This window comes from Anas platyrhynchos, chromosome 4 (assembly GCF_047663525.1).
Source record: "Anas platyrhynchos isolate ZD024472 breed Pekin duck chromosome 4, IASCAAS_PekinDuck_T2T, whole genome shotgun sequence".
Classification (NCBI taxonomy): Eukaryota; Metazoa; Chordata; class Aves; order Anseriformes; family Anatidae; genus Anas; species Anas platyrhynchos.
Window position 1 is genome coordinate 52904480 of NC_092590.1, and position 22176 is coordinate 52926655.

A 22176-nucleotide genomic window follows, 5' to 3' on the forward strand; every position below is an offset into this window, starting at 1 on the left:
GACCAAGACAACAGACAAAGACTCAAGTCAACCTTAAAAAAAAAAAAAAAAAAAAAAAAAAAAAGAAAGAATTGTGAAAAATGCTACTGTATATGTCTTGCCATACTGACTTTACATTTCTTCTCAGGAGAGCTACATTTGTACATCCCTAGTAGAGTCTTAACCTCTTTCTCATTCCTGCTAAGTAAGTCCTACTGCAGTTATTCAATTAAAAAAAATAAATAAATCAAATGCCCCACTTGGTTTTCAGGATGGAAAACACTTACTTTCTTCCTGCATTCGTGCTAAAATTTGCACATCTGTTACATCATTTAGCTTGTAATTAGATCCAATAGAGTCCTCATCCATCTCTGATGCACTTAATTCACTGTCCAAAGAGGACTGTGGACTTAGTGGAGGATTCCTATCTGCTGAGCTTTTAAGGTGACCTACAGAAAGAAAATAAGAGTAACAAGAGCTTTTTATTTTCATATAAAAAAAAGCACGTTGCAAATCCTGTTAAAAGAACCGACAACATGGGAACAGATTATGACTAACACATTGAGGCTAACAGGCCGTTTGAAATACTTGACTGCAAATCTAGGCTGAAAATATAATTTACACAAACAAAATGAGTATTTTTATATAAAATCACTGTAACAATGACAGAAGAAATTAACGACATACAATCTGGTCCATCTGTACCAAGTTTTTTAACTGCTGTGGAGTTTGTACAGCTTTTGCAGAAAGAGCAACTGTATAACTGTTTCATTTATGCTTTAAGTCTTGTCTCTGCACACTACAGTGTAAGACATAAGTTTGATTATTTGTATATCTTTCTTGAACAGTAAGGAATTGCTGACCCAATGAATATTGATTGTTTTGAATGCTTAAAATATAGCTTATCCAAAAATACTACTTGTTATAAGCACACACCTTTGCTAAACTGTAACATACAGGAAAAACTCTTTCCCATTTGCTGCCTTCTGACTGACAGCCCATTTCCAGTTACATTTTCTCTCTGTCCTCAAGGCAAACACAGCACAAAATGCAGATCAGAGCTACACAGATTTAAATAAAACTTGGGTAATGACGCTGCTGAGTGTATTGTAGTGCAGGCTTCTCTTTGTAAGTCCACAGCGAACTACGGGTAGTGGCACTGTTAATGTAATGTTTTTTCGTTTTCCCTGCAAACTAATGTGACTTAAAGTAAATATAAGCCAATGTCCTCACTTCACCGTAGAGAGATGTTCCAGGCATCGATTCTTCTACTGCAAAGAAAGAGCCTATAGTGCAGAATAAAGGCAGAAAACATTGCCAGAAGTTACTGTTTAGTGTGATGCCTGCAAAGCTTCAAGGAACAACTTTAACTGAAATACATGCTTCTTTCTTAGATTACATTGTTCACATCTCAGAGGTACTGATGGACACCTGGCATACCAAATATTTCAGTGAATTAGTAACACCTTAATTGCAGAGACTACAACCACAAACATGTAACATTTAAACATGTACTGTGCAACTTGTATCTCTGTCAACTACAGGGGCAATTCTAGAAGCTCCTCAGAAGTGCTGGGACTCCACAGAAGTACCAGCAAGAGTTCTGGTCTACTGCTGATATGTATCCAAACATTTTAAACATATCTCACACCAAAAAGTCTGCAAAAATGCCTTTCCTCAAAGGTTTAAATACTGCATGATGCAAACTTCCTACAGAAAACCGACAGATTTTTGGTGTCTTCCAAAGGTTCCGTGCAAATGTGGTGTATTTGAGTGCTTATTTTTGAAAGGAAGGGGCCTCCCCTCCGCACAGACACACACACACTTACCTGAGGTACCAGGAGGTATGAACTGTTTTACTAAAGCAGATTTCACTGGTGTTGAGGAGGGAGAGTTGAAACCACTGCTGTAGGGGCTACTAGTATTTGGACTATAGGAGCTGGCGTAACTGACCGCACTGAAAGGGCTACTGTACAAATTCTGTCTCTTCAAAGCTGTATAAAAGAGGAAGGAAGTGACAAATTATAAGAAGGGAACCATAAAAAAAAAAGTATAATGCTACATGATATCTTCAGCATGATTTAATTGCTATACAATCCAAGAAGAGCACTTCTGTCATCAGGGAGTTTTTCCAACTGATTTCTGTGTCTCCTAGGTACAACTGTATTGTCTTTTCTTTTTTATTGTCTTTTTTTTATTATTATTATTATAATTTATTTGTCTTTTCAAATACTTTCCTAGTAGAAACCAAATCTAGAATTGTTATACCTACTCTCTTCTGTTCAACATGCTCAGCCAAGGGAAGGAAGAGAGAAGTGACTCGAAAGACAGCAGTAGCTAAGCTATCTCAGTGTATAACCTATGCAATTACATGCAAACCAGAACACACCATCAAGTATCAAGGGCTACAAAAAACATCTACTTTGTATTTAGTGATAAAGAGGCATCCCTTGATATAAGAGTATATAAAAGACAGCTGCCTTGATTACAGTTTGAATGAGTATTTGATGCAACCCTGTGTACCAGCCTACACTGGAAAATGACAAAAATGATGCTACAAGGACAGCAAGTGCCTACTGAAGAAACAAAGCCCTTAGCTTATAAAAATACTGACAGAGAAAGACTGCTCTTGGCTACTGCATCGCTGCAGCCATCTCGATGAAATCCAAATACGATTTCCACATATAAAGCCAAATAATAAAATGAAACTGCTGAGGCAGTTGCCTTTGATTTTTCCTCTTTTAAAATTTCAATCAACCCCAAACAACCTTGTTCTCATTCTCCCTAGGCTTCATCCCAGCCTCTGTCCAAGAACTGTAGCTTATCTCTGGGAGAGTATTAATATACACAGACAAAACTAAACCAGCTGCATTCAAAGAGTATCTCCTGCAGTGGTCTTCTAGGGTGAAAAAACAATTAAGTTGTACATAAACTACATGGGAATGCAGTTAGTTCATGTCTAGTTCTCCAGAATTCAGAGACCTGTCCAGACCACACAGTATTTCAACAGCAACCCTAAGACTGGCACCAGAGAACCAGCAATACCACCTATGAACTTCCCCAAAGCACACACCAAAAAAAAAAAAAAAAAAAAAGTTAAGCCTAGCAAATGCATCTGTATCTCTGGATACCATGAACCTGCTGGGCACTCAGAAGCAGAAAGTGTGGTCAAATGCGTGTTGCAGTAAGATCCGTAAGCGCTGTTTGAATCTACCACTTAAATCACCAGGACAACAGAAGCCACATGGTGGTTATTCTTGTCTACTATTCTTCAGTTTAGTGAAGAATGTAACTAAAGGAATCAATCACTTGTTTAGAAAGTATTTCTCAAGTACAGGAGGATTACACAAATCTCTACATTGCCAGGTCTTTACCAGCTTAGACCAAATGGCCACTGCTTCAAACACAACAATCCACACTAATGCTTCTTCTAAGATCCATTTTCTATTCTGGTTGTTTTTTATCGACTATTTAACACTTCAGCCAAATGAAGTACTTAAAAGTGTGCCAAAAAGTTGGCTACCAACATAACATTTGTTTAGGCAGAAGTTATAATCACATTTTCGACAGTTTTGCATCTGGTGTGGTAAACTTCAAAAATCTCTTATCAAAATAGAATACTTAATGGCTCTTTCAAATGGACTGTAGGATTATTCCCTTCTATCCACTTCTAATCCAGTTTCAATGCTTCAGGATTTTTCTATCCATGGACATAAACACTGTATGTAACATAAAAGCCAAAATGGAATACTTCCCTCTACTACTGATCTTAACTATCAGTGCTAAAGTATTTTTTAGATGAATTTTAACCACTTGCAAAAAATTCCACGATATCTCTGCTTTCATACTTGCCCAGTTACAGTGTACTATTTGGGTAGCTACTTAAATGAGGGTTTTGCTCAGAAATTTAGTTTTTATTTTAACATGACAGAAAATGGAACTTCAGTGGGGGAAGTGGGAACCAAAGGAAATTTGGTCAGTTTTGGTAAAGGCAGTTTCTTCAGTGCTGAAAGCAGTTTATGCCAAGCTGATAACTGAATTGTACTTGAACAAAGAAGCAAGTACGTCGCAAAATACTGAACTGAAAGCTAGAGATCAAAACTTTATGATGTATAAATCTAGATTAGATTAAGTTGTAGCTCACCTAGCTGATAGAACCTAAGCTTCAAGACATAAGAATTTTGAAACTATGCATATATACTATAAAATGACAAGAGGCTTTGCAGATGCGTGGCAATACCCTCAGGCAGGTTCTAGGGGAAAAAAAGCAGAAACTAAGCCCTTGCAAAGAAAAGTGTGACATTTCTGTAACTGAAAAAGGGTAGTGAACTAACGCAGTAACAGCTAGGCTACTGAGAGTAGCATATTTAAAAAAAAATGTATTCCATTCTGCTATGTCAGACAACTTGACATTTATTTATTAAAAATTTTTATTTGGTGTAAGACCTTTATTTATTTGGACATTATAAAAAGCCAAATAGACTACAGTTGCATGAAACACTGCCTTCAGCAGCAAAGCCTGCTTCAGCTCCTCCTCCTGCCCCAGTCTTTGCGTGGTCACCACCTCCTCAGCTGTTCCATACAAGCCATGGGTAGCAGAACGCAGCACAAGCAGAAAGAGCAGAAATTGAAGTTGATTTTACAGCAGATTCCTTAAGCTGCACCTTCTGTAAAGAGCCTCTCTGGTGTCTAAATCAGTAAATATTAGTATTATTTTAGAGTGCACAAAGACAGATGGAAGTTTTATATTCCACTTCTTAGATCTTTTCACTCTAAGTCTTATAGGATACGTGCTAATTTCATCAATTAGGGAATCCAATGAATTTTAGCCAGCATTCTTAAGGTACCTCCAGTTTATTTTGAGAATATCAGAAGGGAAACCTGGTTTTATTACAAAGCTCAATTAACAGAGCAGGTAATTACAAGCAGGCTGTATTCTATTTGACTCTGATGAGAACTCACAGAATCACAGAATTTCTAGGTTGGAAGAGACCTCAAAATCGAGTCCAACCTCTAACCTAACACTAACAGTCCCCACTAAACCATATCCCTAAGCTCTACATCTAAACGTCTTTTGAAGACTTCCAGGGATGGTGACTCCACCACCTCCCTGGGCAGCCTGTTCCAGTGCCTAACAACCCTTTCAGTAAAGAAGTTCTTCCTAACATCTAACCTAAAACTCCCCTGGCGCAACTTTAGCCCATTCCCCCTCGTCCTGTCACCAGGCACATGGGAGAACAGGCCAACCCCCACCTCACTACAGCCTCCTTTGAGGTATCTGTAGAGAGCGATAAGGTCGCCCCTGAGCCTCCTCTTCTCCAGGCTGAACAAGCCCGGCTCCCTCAGCTGCTCCTCGTAGGACTTGTTCTCCAGGCCCCTCACCAGCTTCGTCGCCCTTCTCTGGACCCGCTCAAGCACCTCGATGTCCTTCTTGTAGCGAGGGGCCCAAAACTGAACACAGTACTCGAGGTGCGGCCTCACCAGAGCCGAGTACAGGGGGACGATCACCTCCCTAGCCCTGCTGGTCACACTGTTTCTGATACAAGCCAGGATGCCGTTGGCCTTCTTGGCCACCTGAGCACGCTGCTGGCTCATATTCAGCTGACTGTCCACAATCACTCCCAGGTCCTTCTCTGCCTGGCAACTCCTTTGACAGCAAGTGCTTTTAGCATTCATGTAGGAACCCCAAAGTACCTATTCCAATTGAATCTTTGTTCTCACAGCATAAAGAATAATTTTTCATCTCTTGTTGAAAAAGTTGGTTAAAAAACCCTAAAATATAAATATGAATAGTTCTTTATTTTGTATTTACTCAGCAGACAAGTATTTCAAAATATTAAACAAATTTGGAAACAACTGTAGTACTGCATAACCTTTAAAACAGGTTCTTTATACATATTTACAATGACACAAAATATTTATCACATGCAGATTTCTGATGAAAGAAAGCATTCTTCCATTACATATAGAAAAGTACTCCCTGGTACACGATGAAATTTTTGTGGTACAGCATTTTTCATCCTAGGCAAGTATGAACTACCTCCCTCAGCACTGTGTTTTTCCCCAGGAATAAAAGCTCTATCCAAACTATTTTTCTGGTACAGAATTCTAACATGGATTTCTCTAATTTAGGAAGGCTTTACAGCTCAAAATATGGTCTTTCTCAGGATCGTCAGACATTAGTAAGATCAATTTTAACGTGAAAGTGATTTTATATTAAATGAAATATTACATTAGAAAATATTACACATTAGCTTTCAAAACACCAGAAGACAGGGTTAACGATCAGCATTTTTACATTAATGTATATTTTCTTTCATAACATTCACTAACAGCACACAGCACCTAGTTTGTTTTAGTCAACAGCTGGTTGAACTGGTCTTGAATCTCTTTATTGCTCTGAAATAGAGGAATAGAAAAATTTGTGTGCAGAAAACTGATGCCTAGGTAGTTCAGAAGACCTACTTTATGAATCAAGACCAACTTCTCCAAATGATAGAGATCTGAAACTTGTTTGTTATGATTAAGTGACAAATTTATTCTAGTAGTCACTGTGGTAATTCAAAACAATCATTAGGGAATTCCATCACTGAGACCAAGGTTAGGTAAATAATCGTTGGTTTTGAACAAGCTCAGTGCTTAACTAAAAAAAATAAATATCATACTCACTCAGCACAGAAAACATTTACGTTTTTATACACAGCCACTACAGTCCATAGTGATCATGCATTTGATTTCAAATACTTAAATAAATTACTTCTGCCTCAGTAAAAATTGCAACATGGCCAAAGTTACTCTTTTCTAGTTTTATACAACTGTGTCTCGTGGCATCTCTTCCAAAAGTTCTTCCTCCTGGGTATAGTATTTCTGTGCTCCTGCAGTTGCTTTTTTCATGTGCTTTACTTGTAAAACCCAACACCATTTTAGATCACCATGTGGTGGAAATGCTGGTTTCCAGCCAACGTGAAACGCCCTCCTGCACTTTTGACCAGGGACTTGAGGCATAGCTACGAGAAGTCTTTGCACCAGAATATGCCTTAAGGTTCACTCTAGTCTGGACACTCTTCCAGCACTAGTCAGGACTCTATGCAACTGTAAACTTGAACTCAGAAGCAAAAAGGCGTTGTGCATCCTGAGTTCTCAGTAACTGTTTGCTCACAGGAGCACGGAGCTGAAAGCCCCTGTTCCCTTCTTTATCACCACAAAATGGAAAAAGATTATTTTATAAGAAGAAAGAAGAAAAGTAGGAATACAAGAGCACATTTGAGACTGAGAAACAGCAAAAAAAAGATTACATTAGAAAGATATAATAGGAGCTGACAAAGCTAAAATCATCAAGGCAAAAGAAACATCTACAAGGATTCAGGAGAGAAAGTAACAGCAGTATGAAAAGCCTTACCAATGGAAACTGGATCTGAAATTTCTTAACCTGTTACTAGCTACTGTTTCAGTTAAGTGACAGGGGTCCACAGGGGCAAATGTGATGTAAAAGAGAAAACCCAGAATAATCTGGTGTAGAATCACACTTACAAGAGGCACTACTTGTCTTTTCCAGTGGAGCTTCCTGCTACCCTACTCCTGCAAGTAGTCTAGTTGTTCTGAAGAACAATTTCATTTTCTGTTTCACTTTTCCATGCAAACTTCTCCAACTAGCAGTATTACAGCCCCTCTCTTCTACCAGTAATGTTTTCTCCCCTGATTAGTACTATCGGCCATCTGATGTATTCTTGCAAGTGTCCCTGCCAGAAGCAGATTTTCAGTGCTATGGAAAAAAAAAGAGATGAAGTTGCCTAGACTCAGTTTGAACGATCAAACCTAAGTTTGTGCATTTCATATGGAACTTTTAAAGATATTCTGGGGGTTACAGAATTTGTGGTTACTTTGGGAATATTTCTACTCAGCTCTGAAAAAAGGACAAAATTATTCATGCTTATCCTATCTACTATACAGTCTAAGTACTTAGTTAAGTCATACCACAATTTCTTCAGGCTCCCAAATTTGCATCATTTTTCATAAATCTCTGTGACCTGGCACTTTTCATTGTTCAGAATTTCAGTCTATACCTGTAGAAAGCCTGGTAACTGTTCAGGAAAACTTTTAATGGACATTTGCCAAGGCTGCTTACACAAAGCACAAGAAATAGGGAAAGAAAAAAGGTGACTCATACTGAAGGCACTTTCACCATTTTACTCAATAGTTTTATAAAAATGAGAACTGGATTTGTCATGTTATCTACCAGCAATGCTTTCAAGTTTCATTAAGAACAATCTTAATACAAATCAGAATTAAGACTGAATTGCACCAGAGAAGAATCCAAAGAGGGGAGAAAAGTTACAGTCAAACTCAGCAAAGTTTATGTATATGAAGAGTGGTTGGGAACACTTGTGGAACTAAACTTTCAAATATTCTTAGCTCAAGTCCAATCATTCTGTTAATTCCTGCAGATAACAATTATAAAAAAGTCACATAGCACCAAAAAAAGATGGATATGTGGGGCAAGAATAGATATTCATAGTAAGAGAGAAAGGATTATCTCAGCATAACTTTTTTTTCTTTTCTCCAGTAAAAATAGGCTCAAACAAAAGCTAAAATAAAGTAATTTTTGGAAAAGACCGAGAGGTTAAAACAAATGTAGAACATTCACTGGGGAAAGCATTGCTGGTAAGTTATCAAGAAAATGAATAAAGAAATCAGATGAACAGAAAATCCTCCAGCATTTTGCTGCTATTTGACATTAGAAAGGCTGAGAATGAAAGGATGAAGACTGTAGGCTTTCTTCCTCAAGGGCCAGGCAATCAGTCCTTCCCCAGACTCTTATCAACTATGTTGTGTCAGTAAAGAACCAAACTCTGTGGAGTTCTTAATCTAATGGTGACATCATCTTAAATTACTTGGGATGGGAAGAAAATGAATCAGTATTACCTCCCCCAAAGTATTCAAGAAATTAAGCCTTAATTTTCTTAGATGGAATAATGTAGCTCATCTAGCAAGAAACTGATCTCTGTGGTAACATAGTGACATCACCCAACAATTATGCTAGTTTAATACAGCCTTCTACTTTAAAGTAAGATCTCTAAGGTAAGGACATTGGCCAAAAGTTTTCAGAAAGAAACACACTTCTACTACGCAGGTGACATAACTCTGAAATCCTGATTCCTGGCTAATGCTTCCTTTTAATCAGTACAGAAAATTAGGAGAATGAATTACTGTTTGCAGACCATGACAACTTTAGACAGAATTAACTGCTGCATCTCATCCTCTTCCCTCACAGCTACTATTGGCTAATTCTGATCCCTCTAATCTCTCTTCAGAACAAATATGCACAACCCAGTGGCATTAGTATGAAGGAACTCACCTGACATCGTCTGTTCCAGCCTGTGGATCAGTGACTTTTTAGCACTTTCAATGTCAGGACTTGGGTAATCCAACACTTGCCTGCACCAAACTAATGGACTAACAGATTTTTGCACTGGAGTCAGTCTCTTCTTTGGGGACGTATATAGCCTGAAAAGAAGAAAAAGTTATGAAGACAAAATGGGCATAAAAAAGGCATGTAAGAAAATACTGCATAGTATGCTATTTCTATTCTTGTACTACCTACGGTACAATCCCAAAATACAATGAAAGCACAAGCTTTAGTTTTAAATTAACGATTTTGGATACAAGGTAATACTGAAAACACGTGGCTATCCGAAGACTTCTATCAAGAGCTGATGCCTACATTGCTACTCTGTGATAAGCTGATTGATATGCCAGAAACTAACATCTTTTCAAACACAGGTATATGGACAATTTCACTGTCACATAAATGCACAGCTGAGGACTGATCTTATTGATTTAAGTAACGTTCACCTTAAAGAAGGAAATAAAGCACTACCCAATATGCAACCATCGTTTTCCTAAATGCAAAGATGTTGGCAAGTGATAAGCACCTTAATAGCCAAGCAACAGCACTGAAGTACACAGAACACAATCTCATATTTCAGTATCCTTGAATGATACGCATTTTCTTTCTACTTATAACTTGTACCCTAGCACCTGATCCTTTAATTTTCATTTGAACACAGAATAAAGAGACTATCTTTGTCCTAAGGGGTGGACAGTCAAGCATTAAAAACAAGGGACAACAGATAATGCATGTAGGAGAGTAAAGGGAAACAATGAGACCATATTGTTCTGGAGGATATGCTGAGGCCTTTGCCCATCAGCAGCCCCATTCATCTATTTTAACTTCAGCATTCCGCGATGGAAGGAATAAATATTCCATTTGGAAGGCTCTAAAAATGTAGCTGAGAACTCACCCTCCCTCAACAAACAGTTTAAAGGCAAAGTCAAATCCAATCAGACACTCACAAGGGGGATATTTAAGCCTTATCTTTGGAACAAAAGCAAACTTGGGTATTTGCTTCAGCAACAGACAACAGTGACCTGCACGACCTGCAGCTCTACCTGGAGCTTTTGCATGTGCAGAAATGGTTAAACGACTGTTTCTTCTAGGAATATCCAATGACAGACTTCATGTCCCAGGTGAATATAGTTGTAGGCTTCACACTGTGGCTTAGGAGCATTTGACAGCCCAGGCAGCATGCTTCTACACGAAACTGCAGAACTGCCTGTTCCCTTGATGTAAACAACATCAGCACCTAAGTTATTCTCCCCTGGTCTATTAAGAGATTATTAACTGATCCTTCTTCTGTAGTTCTTGGTTTGTTTTTATAAACAGCTTAGAAGAATTTTATTTTTAATTCCTGCTATTAAGGTTACTTCTTACAAAAGCTTCCCAAAAAGCATATTTAAATATCACCAAGAACACCTTACCCAAAACACTGCTCACTTTGTCCAGAGCATACTCTAATACATTCTTCCCCCAAACACCAAAACTAAAAGGCTACACCTGCAAATGCAGGACAGAGGATTATGACTACTGGTCAGATTTTCACACAAAACCAAAGCAGCTTGTAACAATGCAAACAAAAAACAAATACAGCTTAATGCCCTGCATGACACTGGGTGGAAGGTACCACTCATTTTGTAGGGATCCTTGTAAGCACTCTGCCCCCAAGAAAAGCTAAGAGCCCAGCACATATTTATATCGTTGAATATCCCTGGAAAGGACAGGAACTTCTTGGTTTTTGCAGTTCAATGGCAACAATTACACAACTTGCTGTACTTCATGCAGTTATCTACACGGAGTTAAAGACAATGTTTAACACTTACTAGCTCTCTAACACTTTGAATGTACTTTCACTGTCTTTCCTGCACTCTTGTCTGTCCTAAGGTAGGGTTACACAGTACTGAGAAGCGTCAAAGGCAACAACGCCAACTCTTGTGCTGTGCGGAGAGGGCTCCCAGCTCCCAGGATCACTGGCATGCCGAGCTGTGTTTGAGAAGTTCCATGCACATTTGAAGTGTTTACAGTAACACCCTGTGCAACAGGCAAGAAATTAAAATACATATCCCCTTTTTAAAGATGCACACCATGGGTATCTTGAATCTATAAGACTGATCAAAATGGCACCTGATATTTTAAGCTCCACCGCATTATTTTCTGCAATTTGCAGCTGTTGCATTTGTTTCACAAGCAGTTTATCTACTGAAACAATTCAGGCTCACACAGCTCCTACTTTCCCACTCCCCTTCAGACCACACACATACTGCGGACTCTCCCACCTCCTTCCAGCCAGTCGCTTTGCCTCTGAACGTTTTTGTTTCACCCTACATATCAAGAAAGGCAGAACTTCAAAATATTTCATGCTACTCCACTACCTCATGATAAGCACATGTGCATCAATGCAGTAACACAATGACTCTTTCAAGACAGCTTCTTTTACATTGTGCAATTATTAATTCTCATTATTATGAAGCAGTGATCTTTATTCTGCATCTGAGAAAGAACAGCTAATCTTAAGTTTTGAAACTGACACAGTTCTACTCATTTTGCCTAATTTTAATCAAGAAAATTAAGATTAAGGGCAAGGCGAAGGCCTGGAGTCACGCTTCTACTTCTCTATTCCCAATAGCAGCAAGGAAAAAAGAACAGAAAGGATACTACAGAATTAAAATAAGCATGTAGAAGTGACCTCAAAGCTAAGTGATCATCTTTGTGAAACCACCGTTTGACTCAAAGGCTGCAGGCCCTCTCCAGCTGAAGAGCTTCCCAGAAAAGACTCGTTCCCATTTGTACCTGTTCATGCATTCAACAGCACCGTAACTGCTGATCGGCAGCACGCAACTCTAAGGCTGAAGATCCCCACTGGCTTCATACATCTTTAAACACCACTAAATCACTTTCTAAAAACAGGAAATGGAAAGCCATTGAGGAAGCTGACAGCTTATGGTTACCACCCATACTTCAAATGTTAGCACACCAGAAAAATTGCACTGTGATTGATCTACAAGAGAGTAGGGACACAACCAGAGTTTAGCGCCACAAGATGAAGTAAAAGAAAGCAGTACAGAGAGAAGCTCAGGGGCTTTCACCTGATTTGAAAGGGTGTTAAGAAGCCCAGGCACTATGACTCTGCTGAACACGATACCATTTCCTTCCTTCAGCTGTCACACTAGGCACTGTGTCACAGCTGCACCAATCTGAAATTTAAAGCAGTCAGGGGCTCTACGGATTAGTCCTAGGAAGACACAGCACAAAAAGGGAAAAGCTTTTGCAGAAAGACAGCTTTCACTACACGCTCATATGATAATGCCAGCATGGCAAGCCACAGCACGCTGCACTGGGACACAGCTGAGCTGGAAGAAGCTCTGAAGAAAGAGGACAGGACACCGAGAGAGGAACAGAATAGTTCCATAATCATTACCTCACCTGAGGAGCACCTCCCATCGCACTGCGTTACAATACAAGTAGTTGGTTGCCACAGGCATGAAGTCAGAAGCCAAGCTTCTAACCAGGAAGAAAGGAGGAGTCTTTCTGAACCAAAACCCTTCTGCTGCTCAAGTGCAGGAGAAAAACACGCAGATGAGTATGAAATCGCAGATCAGATTAGATGGAAGATGGCAAGCTGGAGGACCTGGAGTTAAAGCTTGTTTATTTTAGTCACATTAGCTTTAAGCAAAAACAGTCACATACAATAGAGACAAGGAAACATCAGGGGACAAAACACATCACAGACAAAAGTGGGATGAAGAAAGCAACCTGAAGAGAAGACGCAAGGGAAAAATAGATATTTAAAGGACAGATCAGCAAGACACTCCCCTAGAAGAGAGGGGAAAAAAACATGAGGCAAAGCTACTAGAAGTAAATAAAGCAACAGATGGGAATGTAGAACAGCCTTAGAAATACAGTTTTAGACACAACAATATTGACCTAAACTTTTAGATGAATCTGAAATCCTTGGAGATACTATTTGGAGCACTTTGAGATAAATTTTAAGGTGAATTTTGAATAAACAGCTACAGGTAAAAAACTGAAGAGACTCTCTAGTTATTAAAAAAACTAATTAGCATCGCTGAACATACTTGGCCCACAGACTTCCTTTTGCCTCCTCCTGCACCCCGGTCAAGTACTGGATGTCTCTCAAAAACAAGGAGATGAATACTACAAAAAAGCTTTGACAGCCTTGATACCAGTAGAGAGTTAAAGAATCTGGACTTGCTAATTGGACAAGTCTCATTAAATCCTCCTATTATAATTGCACTTCTAACTACATGGTATTATTTTCAAGTAGAAGTGGAAAGTTTCAGGGCTCGCAAAGTGCACCTGGGAGCAAAACTACCACAACAATTAAAGACCGGTTAGTTGCTGGAAATTATAGCCCTTGCTCATTTCCTCATCTCAAAGGAATACGTTACTGTCTGAGAGAGATACTCTGAAGAAGGACAAGAGACCTTCAGGAGCTTGGAAGAGTCCTGTAACACCATGATGTAGCTTTCCTGGAACGGTCACACAAACTCTGTACAGGCTTTGGGAAGCTTTTCACAAGGATTTGTTAGAGCACGCATACTCTAATATGGTATTGTTGTTACTTACAGAGAAAGAAGTTGAGAAGTTTTCTGTCCTGTTAAACATGTTCCAAAATAAGCCTGTTTAATTACTAGGCTCAAGAGCTCTACCAACACCTATGAGAAGGCAGAAATGTGGACCATGCCCAAACAAAACATGACTAAGAGCTACATTTTAGCAATATCTTTAAGACAATACAGGAAATCTGTACCAAAGCTTTCATGATATCCAAATATCAACTGTATTTAAAAGCCATAAATATCACACAGTCAGAAATGGAAAAAAATTCTTCCCTTGGGATTCTTTTAGCAGTCCCCAAACACCTATTTCACAACGAAATGGTTATCTCAAGGACATTACTCTTTGATGTTACCGGTTGTTACATTTAATTAGCAGATAATTTCTGTAATCCTTACTCATCTCACATGCTCCTTGTCACGTTGTCTTCCCAGGTTGAGGAGCCTTGATCTGAATTTGGGTAAGAAACACCACAGACTTCAAATCAGGTTCATACTTAGTATGCCAGGAAATGAAAAGCATCGCTTGCTTTTTTACTTAAATCACCAGGCTGGAATTGATCCGAACCCGTTCAGTTTCCAAGAGGCCCAAGCCACATTAACACAATGCAATTTGAGCAGCCCAACAGGAAATTCTGCAATGCAATTCCAGCAGCGGGATGTCACCCAGGTGCAGCTCTAGCCTAAAACACCCAACATTTTGCTAGTTTACCATGGCAAACTTTGGAGTCCCAAAACATAAAGTCAGTGCTCACCAAACATGAAGCAGGGAGATGAAAGACGATCGCTACGAATCATTACAGATGAGAATCGTATTTTTATCCTCTCTCAAAACAGCAACATAGCCAGCTAATTGGAATGATGACTAGAACAGAAGTGTAAACTATTAAAAATAGGTATCACTTTTACAGAAATAGCTGCTGGATGACAGTGCATGGAGTAGTAAGAGCACTTGCTTTCCATTTCAAACAGGCTATCCAACCAATCTGAGGCCTTCAAAAACACTGAAAATATGAATTTGAAATATTAATGTGAACAAATCCCAGTAATTTAATTTTAAACATCCAGCCTTCAGCCTAGAAATGAAGTCAGGCAGCCATCGGCTACTCCTGCCCCACCAGGGAGGCTTTGGACTGAAGTGACACGAAGACACGGGTCAGCACAGGCTGGCTTTTATAGCAGCATCATTTAAAGAGGATGCAACTGCTCCAAACTTTGCTGGGCAGCGTGTGTAAAGCAGATACACAGCCAGCTCTATACTCTGCTATGCACATGCTGCATGCAAGTTTGGGGAAAAAAAAAATCACTGTATAATCACCATATGTTTTGCTCTCTCTTTTTGAAGAAAGTTTCTCTGGAAGGGACTGTGCAACAAGTTACCGCAAAGCCAGTTACAGCATGGATCCACGGTACCTTACCTATGCTACGGTAATTGTCCACGTGTGCACGCTTATCCTGCAATAAACTGGAGACAGCTTTCTTTTAAGAAGCAGCACAGCAGGCCACCCTGCGTACTGTTACCGAGTCATCTCCAGCTCGCTACATGCTCACGCCCAGCCTTGTCATGCCAGCACGTCAGGCAGGCAGCAGCACACTGCCTCCTGCCTCTCTGAGACTTCTCTTCTCTGGTCCCCCTTCCTGCCCTCCTGTCTTTTTAATCGGTTTACAGAAAGACCTGATCACGCTGAAATCTGAACAAAAAATAAATCAATCCAGACTGGCTTGGGAACAGCTAAACAGGCACACTTATAAAAATGCATTGCCAAAATTAGTGTTAACTTCTTGATAAAGCCATTAGTAAGCCTAAAACAAACTCTCAGCGGGACTAGGTGAAGTTCAGTACACTGGGCACGTGTGCACAGGGCTATTTGCAACATCAGGACCATATTAGGAATAAAGTCTGAGCCCCTTAACTAGGATCCAGAAGCACTGATCTAGTGTGAGCGTTAAATGTAAAATAATACAGCTTGAGCAGTGAAGAAAAGTTTTTCTTCTGGCACAACGAGGCTGCAGACCACTTCACAGACTGAAAAAATGCCTGCGTTACACAAAGCCGAGAATCAGCACTCTTCTTCATCTATTATCTCCCACAGCAACATCCTTCTGAAACCAGCAGCCAAGACAAATCCAGGCTTCTCTATGCAGACGAATCAACAGATGAATCAACTTTTAATGCTCAAGCTGCGATTTAAATTTAGTTTGTTTCCATCTGAGGTTTCCTCAATTGGTAAGTGGATTGTACCTCTACAGAGGTATAATCCTACAGTTCAAATGGGATTTGGGGATAAGCAGGAGTGATCCAAATCCATTTGAACCATGAAGAGTTCACACAAGGATTAATTTTAACTGAATACATTCACTCTTTTCACAGTTGATTCAACCACTTGTTGAGTGACCTTGCGTAAGCAAGGCCTTAAGAGTATGATCTTTACTAAAGTTTCAAAGAAACCCACTTACATCATCCCTCCTATTTGCAGAGTTGTGTCTTTTTGGCTGATCCACCTGTGCTCTGAAAATTTCCAGCTTCATTTAGAGCGTTTATCTCTGTTTACCAAATGCACAAAAATCTGGTTTGGGTATTTTATTTAAATTGGTGTCCCCACCTATAGCAGGGGAGATTGGAACTAAATCTTTGAGGTCCCTTCCAACCCAAGCCATTCTATAATTCTGTGAAGATAAAGACATCCTACCTTCATAAGAAAATGAGGTCTTAAGACTACTTAGTGCCTGAACTGTTGAATTAAATAGTCTTCAGAAATTGCAGGAGTTTGATTTCCACTTAAAAAAATAATTTGGAAAAAAAAAATCACCTGTCAACGTTTCAATCTAGCCAAACCACATCTATCATTAAGTGCATAGTAAATTACAGCATGAAAGGACAAAGGTTTTTTTTAATTACATATTGATATTTCTTGACATGTGCTACAACAGGTAAATGTTTTTAAAACTACTCGTTTTAAGTTCTTTTATCTCTCAGTCACTGTCCTACATCTGAGACTGAAGTTTAGTGTTATAGTCACTGTAATATTAGGAAAGGAGCGAAGACTTGCAGCAAGCTGCACTTCAGTTCTGTTGTCTTTTGAGGACTGGAATTTGCATAGAAACACAACTGAAGCCACAATAACAGGCAGCCTAAGTGCCAAACACCTGACAGCAGCAAGCTGAGTGAACTCTGCCGCCTGCCCACGAGCGTCCAGAGCTGCGTAAACAAAGCCACGCTGCAATTTATGTCATCACTGTCACCGTATGCTCTTGTGACTGTAACTTTCACTGAAGAGATGTGTTATGGTTCCCACGATTTAGGATTAATATAAAAAACATTAACAGCTATTGTCACTAGAAAACATGACACTCACAAATTTTGCCATCCGGCTCCAAACTTACTGTACAAATTCAGAATATTTTATTTCCCTAACGTGCTATAAACCAGTAGATTACAAGGCATGAATTGGGAAATAAGAGTAGCTATTCTGCACGGACTCGTCATCTGGAAGATGATGCCTTGTTTTATTTTAGTAGGCTTGTGTTGGATCAGAATAAATTTATGCTCTCATACTTCTCTAGTGGATCAGGCTGGATGTTAGGATAACAACTTAATAACTTATCTGAGGAAATATACACACTGTAATCTCCCTGAGCAACTGAAACACTGCCCACGCATGAAATCATTTAAGTGTTTTTAATAAGCATTAATTACTCTGAAAAGATTTTTTTATTTTAACAAAAATCTGTTTCTCAGGATGTTAGTTCTAGAAAAAGACCTTTGCAGCTGAACTTCATAACCGTCTCTGAGCCAAGCCGGACTGCTTTGGTTACTCTTTTCCTCGCAGTACACGTTTGCCCTGCATTTCCCTGTTGACACCGTGCTCCTCCCCACTGCTTCTCCCAGAGCTCTTATGTTGCTCCTCAACTGGTGTCACGGGAAACTTCAGAAAGACAGCTGGAGAACAGCATGACGCTGAGAGAAAGGAAACCTCCTTCATTCACTCATCAAAGTGTCACAAGGACAAGGTGAGCAAACACCCGCTGGTGTTCCTGCTGGAGCAGCAGGGTAAGCAGTGCATTAAAAAAAGAAAGAGGGATTGCCTAAAGTAAACTGTGGTGTTATGAAGCTAGCAATAAAGGAAACCATCTCAGAAACATGCTGGCTTGCATGAAGGAGTGCGACATTTGCTGCCTTTATAGCGAGACGAAATCCCGGCTTCCAACCTACCTGATGCGTTGCAGGAAGTAGCACAGCACCCTGCCTCACCCTGTGCTACCCCAAAACCCTTCCACAGCCCCCTCAGCACCCCCACACCCTCCCCACCACCTCCCACCGCCCCCGTGGCCCGCAGAAGCTGCGGGGGCCTCACACAAAAGCTGCGGGGCCTCGGGGAAGAGGAAGAGGAGGAGGAGGAGCAGGGGGAGCGCCATGCGCAGCCCCCGAGCCCTTCTCCCGGCACGGAGCCCCCCGGCTTTCTCCCCCCGCCTCCTCACCAGCCGGTCTCGTCCTCCTCGCAGCCGGCCAGGCGCTCCAGCTCGTCGGGCCGCAGCAGCGCCGCGTCGTCCAGCAGGCCGTCGCCTTCCCCGCCGGGCTCCTCTGGGGGCGGCCGCCGCCCCGCGGCCCTGGACACGGAGCCGGAGCCGGGGCCGGGGCTGAGGCAGCGGCCGTCGGCCGGCGGGGAGCAGGCGGCGGCGGCGGCGAGGAGCAGGGGGGAGCCCGGCGAGGCCCCGCTGCCGGCCGGGGGCCGCTTGGGGCTGGCGGGGCCGGCGGGCAGGGCGGCGTGGCGGCTGCGGAGCTGCTCGTTCTGCTTCTCCAGCTTCTTCACCAGCTCCTGCAGCTTCCGCACCTCCGCGTCCGCGTTCACGCCCGGCACCGCGTCCTCCATGGCGGCTGGGGGGGGGTTGGGGGGCTCCTCCGCCCCGTCTACATGGCCGGGCGGCCCGCGGCTGAGGGAGGGGAGGAGGGCGGCGGCGGGGCGGGGCGGGGCGGGCGCTGCCGCTGCCACCTCCTCCTCCTCCTCCTCCTCCTCCTCCTCCTCCTCCTCCTCCTCCTTCTTCTTCTTCTTCCTCCTCCTTCTCCTCAGCGGCGCCGGCGGGCGGCGGCGGAGAGGGCGGAGGGCGCGCGTCCGGCCGCCGCCGCCATCTTGTCGCCTCCCTCCGCGCCGCCTGACGTCAGGGCGCGGAGGCGGGCAGCGCCTCAGTTGGGGTGCGGCGGTTGGGGCGGGAGGTTGGGGATGTGCTGCTCGCTGCCAGGGGGGCCTCGCCCTAGTGCACCGAAAAATTGGGGATGTGGGCTGCGAGGCGTAAACGCAGCGGGATGATGTGTGGAGAGTAGGATGGGGTCGCTTTGCTGCCCTATGCAGCGCTCCCCACTTACTAATTCTCGCCTCTTTCTGCACACCCTTGTGTGAGAGTTGTGCTGAGGTGGTTATCTGCCGTCACAGTCAGACTCTTCCAGAATCCAGCCCTTTAATTCATAAATAATATTTATGTCATTATTTCACCTGAACAAGTATCACGGGGTGTTTATCTGCTTCAAAGTACTTATTGGCTGGGGTATTTTAATAAAGCAGTTCCTAAAGTTAGTAAAGCAGTTTATAAAGTTATTATCAGGGAAATCAGCTTTCATTATTTGCTGGCAAAGCAAACTTTTTATCAGAAGAAAACTACTGCAGGTCTGCACAATTGTCACAAGTATAAAAGCATTAAAACAATTTTGGCCCATGAAATGTGTAAGTCCCAAGGCCTTTGGGACTCTGCTAGGTATCACTCTGCTCATCGATACTACGTTAATAACCATTAATAACTCTCCAATTGGGAATTGCTCTATAAACAAATTTGTAAATCCAGTTCGTTCTCTGTATCACTTGGTACCAAGTGCCTTAATGAAATCCACCTATGTTCTCTCAGCACAGTTAATTTTATTAACAGAACTTTCAGTCCTCCAAAAGGCAAGAAAAACAGTACGATTTTTAATATTAAGGACCTTTGGTGACCCTGTGACACTTCTGGTGACACTGCTGACAGTTCAATGGTTGGTGTGTGTAAAAGCAGTCTTAACTTATATCAAGAAGTTTATTTTAACTCAGAGTGTTTATACGATGATCGTACAGTGTAGCTTCGTCATTCTTTAACTGTCCTCAGATCAGATATTGGCCACCTGCATTAATCATGCTTTTATAAAAGCAGTAGGAGGGTTTGGTCCTCTCTGTCCTGCAGCTCCTGGGATCAGGATGGGGCTGGTGGTTGGGGACTGGAGGGGAACAAAGTGAGTGAGGCCTGAAGAAGGGCTGTGCTGGAGGAATGAGGCAGACAGCGTGGAGAAGAACCAGGACCAGAGAGAGCCCTGGGCTCCTGGGGGTGCTGAGTCAAACTGCAGCTGTTTGTTGTGATTGTGTCATCACAGGGCATCAGTCATCACAATGGGATGTAATGCCACAGCTCTGGGAGCCCTCTGGGGGCTGCCGGCATCCTGCCTGTCCTCTCCTTCAGTCTTCCTCCTGTCTTTCCCCAGTCCCTTTCGTGGTCTGTCTGTCCCCATGGTTCCCTACCCCAAGTTTCTGTCCCCTGCTGACATCATTGCTTTGCTGCCAGCAGCACTTGCAGTTATTTCTCCTGACAAGATACGCACTGCAAAGATGTGTAGGCAGTGGGGAGGAAAGTGAGAAAAAAAAAAAAAGTTTGAATACTGCTGAATCATCTGCTATTTTTCCAAAGCATAAAGGCAACTGAGATGAACAAAGGGAGTCACTGGTTAATAGGCAATGTAGTCTGGACTTGAATAGCAAATTCCATAATCTTGTTTTCTCATTCACTCTCATGCAGAGGGTGCCCTTCTCACGTTTTGGGAGCTTAGGGGAAGGAAGGCTTGGACCAGAAACCTCCCATTAAATATCAGGCCAATAATGGGCTTCCATACGCATCACACTCTGCAAATTCCAAGCTTGCACTGGCCAGATATGAGACCACACCCAAGCAGAGACCCCTGTTTATACAGAAATAGCTTTAATTGATACTAATGCCACAAAAACAAAATCTTTCCACTGTGTCACAAGGGCAAGAGAAATTCCTCAGCAAGTGAAATTAGACCTGTTGCAGACTTCTATTTTTTTTTCTTCTAAGCAGCTGCAGTTTGTGCCTATGCAGTTCTTTTATTTTTTTTTTTTTTTATTATTTTGTGTGTGTGTGTGTGTGTGTGTGTGTGTGTGTGCACAGAGAGAGGGAAGGGGAAAGCAGCATTTCTGTAGAGTCTCAGGGACTCTGAAGCCCCTCAGTGCACAGGTAACACGATCAGGGGTCTGTAATATTGAAATGGATATCAGCAAAGCTAAAGGACAATGGTCTCTACCTGTGTGTGTGCTTCTCTTTTCTGGCGTCTTTTTTGCCCTGGCAGGTTCTTCACTCACATGGTGAGAAGAAATGAGCACTCCCTCCAAAGGAAAAGATGCCTGGGCAAAGCTCCCATGTTGCACAAATAATTCAACATGCAGCTGACAAGTGGTTCCTGAGAAAAAGGCCATCAGGAGCCTTGCTTTGATGCCCTTTTGGCTCTAGCATGGACAAGTCTGTATTTTTTACAGCTGTAATTTGTTGCATTGCTGCTTCTGTATCTGGTGAAATTGTTAGATTCTGACTTTGAAACCTTTTTTTCAGTTGTCACCTGAAATAACAAAAGATCCCTCAGAGGGAAGAATACATGAAGATGGACAGGTGCACAGTGGGAAGTTAACATTTATAGCAAATACTTAACTTCAATATGGAAAACTAGATGGCTTTTCAAGCAGCTTTGTTTAGTCTCCTGAGGAAGATTGTTGCCTGCCAGACTTTTCAAAGGAGGTGTTCAACAGGCCCACACATGTTCTTGTTAGGCGGTGTTTATCTAAAGTTTGGCAAAATAGTAAGAATCATTTGTCATTACAATAGCTAGTGTGCACAAATATTGCATACACAGTGGAATAAGTGTATGTCCTTTTCAGAATTAGTTTCAAAATTCTACTGAAAGAACCTACGCTGTAACTTTAATTATTTATGAAAGATGTCTCTGAGTGTATCTGGCCTTGTCAATGGTGTGAAAACATATTTAGTGCTTTGGGTTAGACTTAGGTTAGCTGGAAATACAGAAATACGGTCAGGGCTTTTGAACACATCTTCACTAACTGTGTTTTAGAAACTGTAAACAGCAGTAAATTTTTCAACAGCACTTGTGGGCAAAATACATTTTAAAAGCCTTTACAAATATTT

General features: G+C 41.6%; 1 protein-coding gene across 2 annotated transcripts in view; it reads right to left on the bottom strand.

The window, feature by feature from the left end:
- SLAIN2 (SLAIN motif family member 2) overlaps positions 1-19111 on the bottom strand; it is a 36377-nt gene extending 17266 nt beyond the window's left edge. Inside the window, exons 1-4 of one of the 2 annotated variants that reach the window (XM_072037632.1) lie at positions 18430-19111; positions 9335-9483; positions 1809-1973; positions 267-428 (exon numbers count right to left, since the gene is read on the bottom strand). In XM_072037632.1, coding sequence (XP_071893733.1) covers positions 267-428; positions 1809-1973; positions 9335-9483; positions 18430-18821 — 868 coding nt within the window. In that variant the 5' untranslated portion in view covers positions 18822-19111. The remainder of the gene's footprint in view (positions 1-266; positions 429-1808; positions 1974-9334; positions 9484-18429) is intronic. The other variant, XM_038178255.2, reaches the window with a different exon arrangement.
- Positions 19112-22176: the final 3065 nt, after the last annotated feature.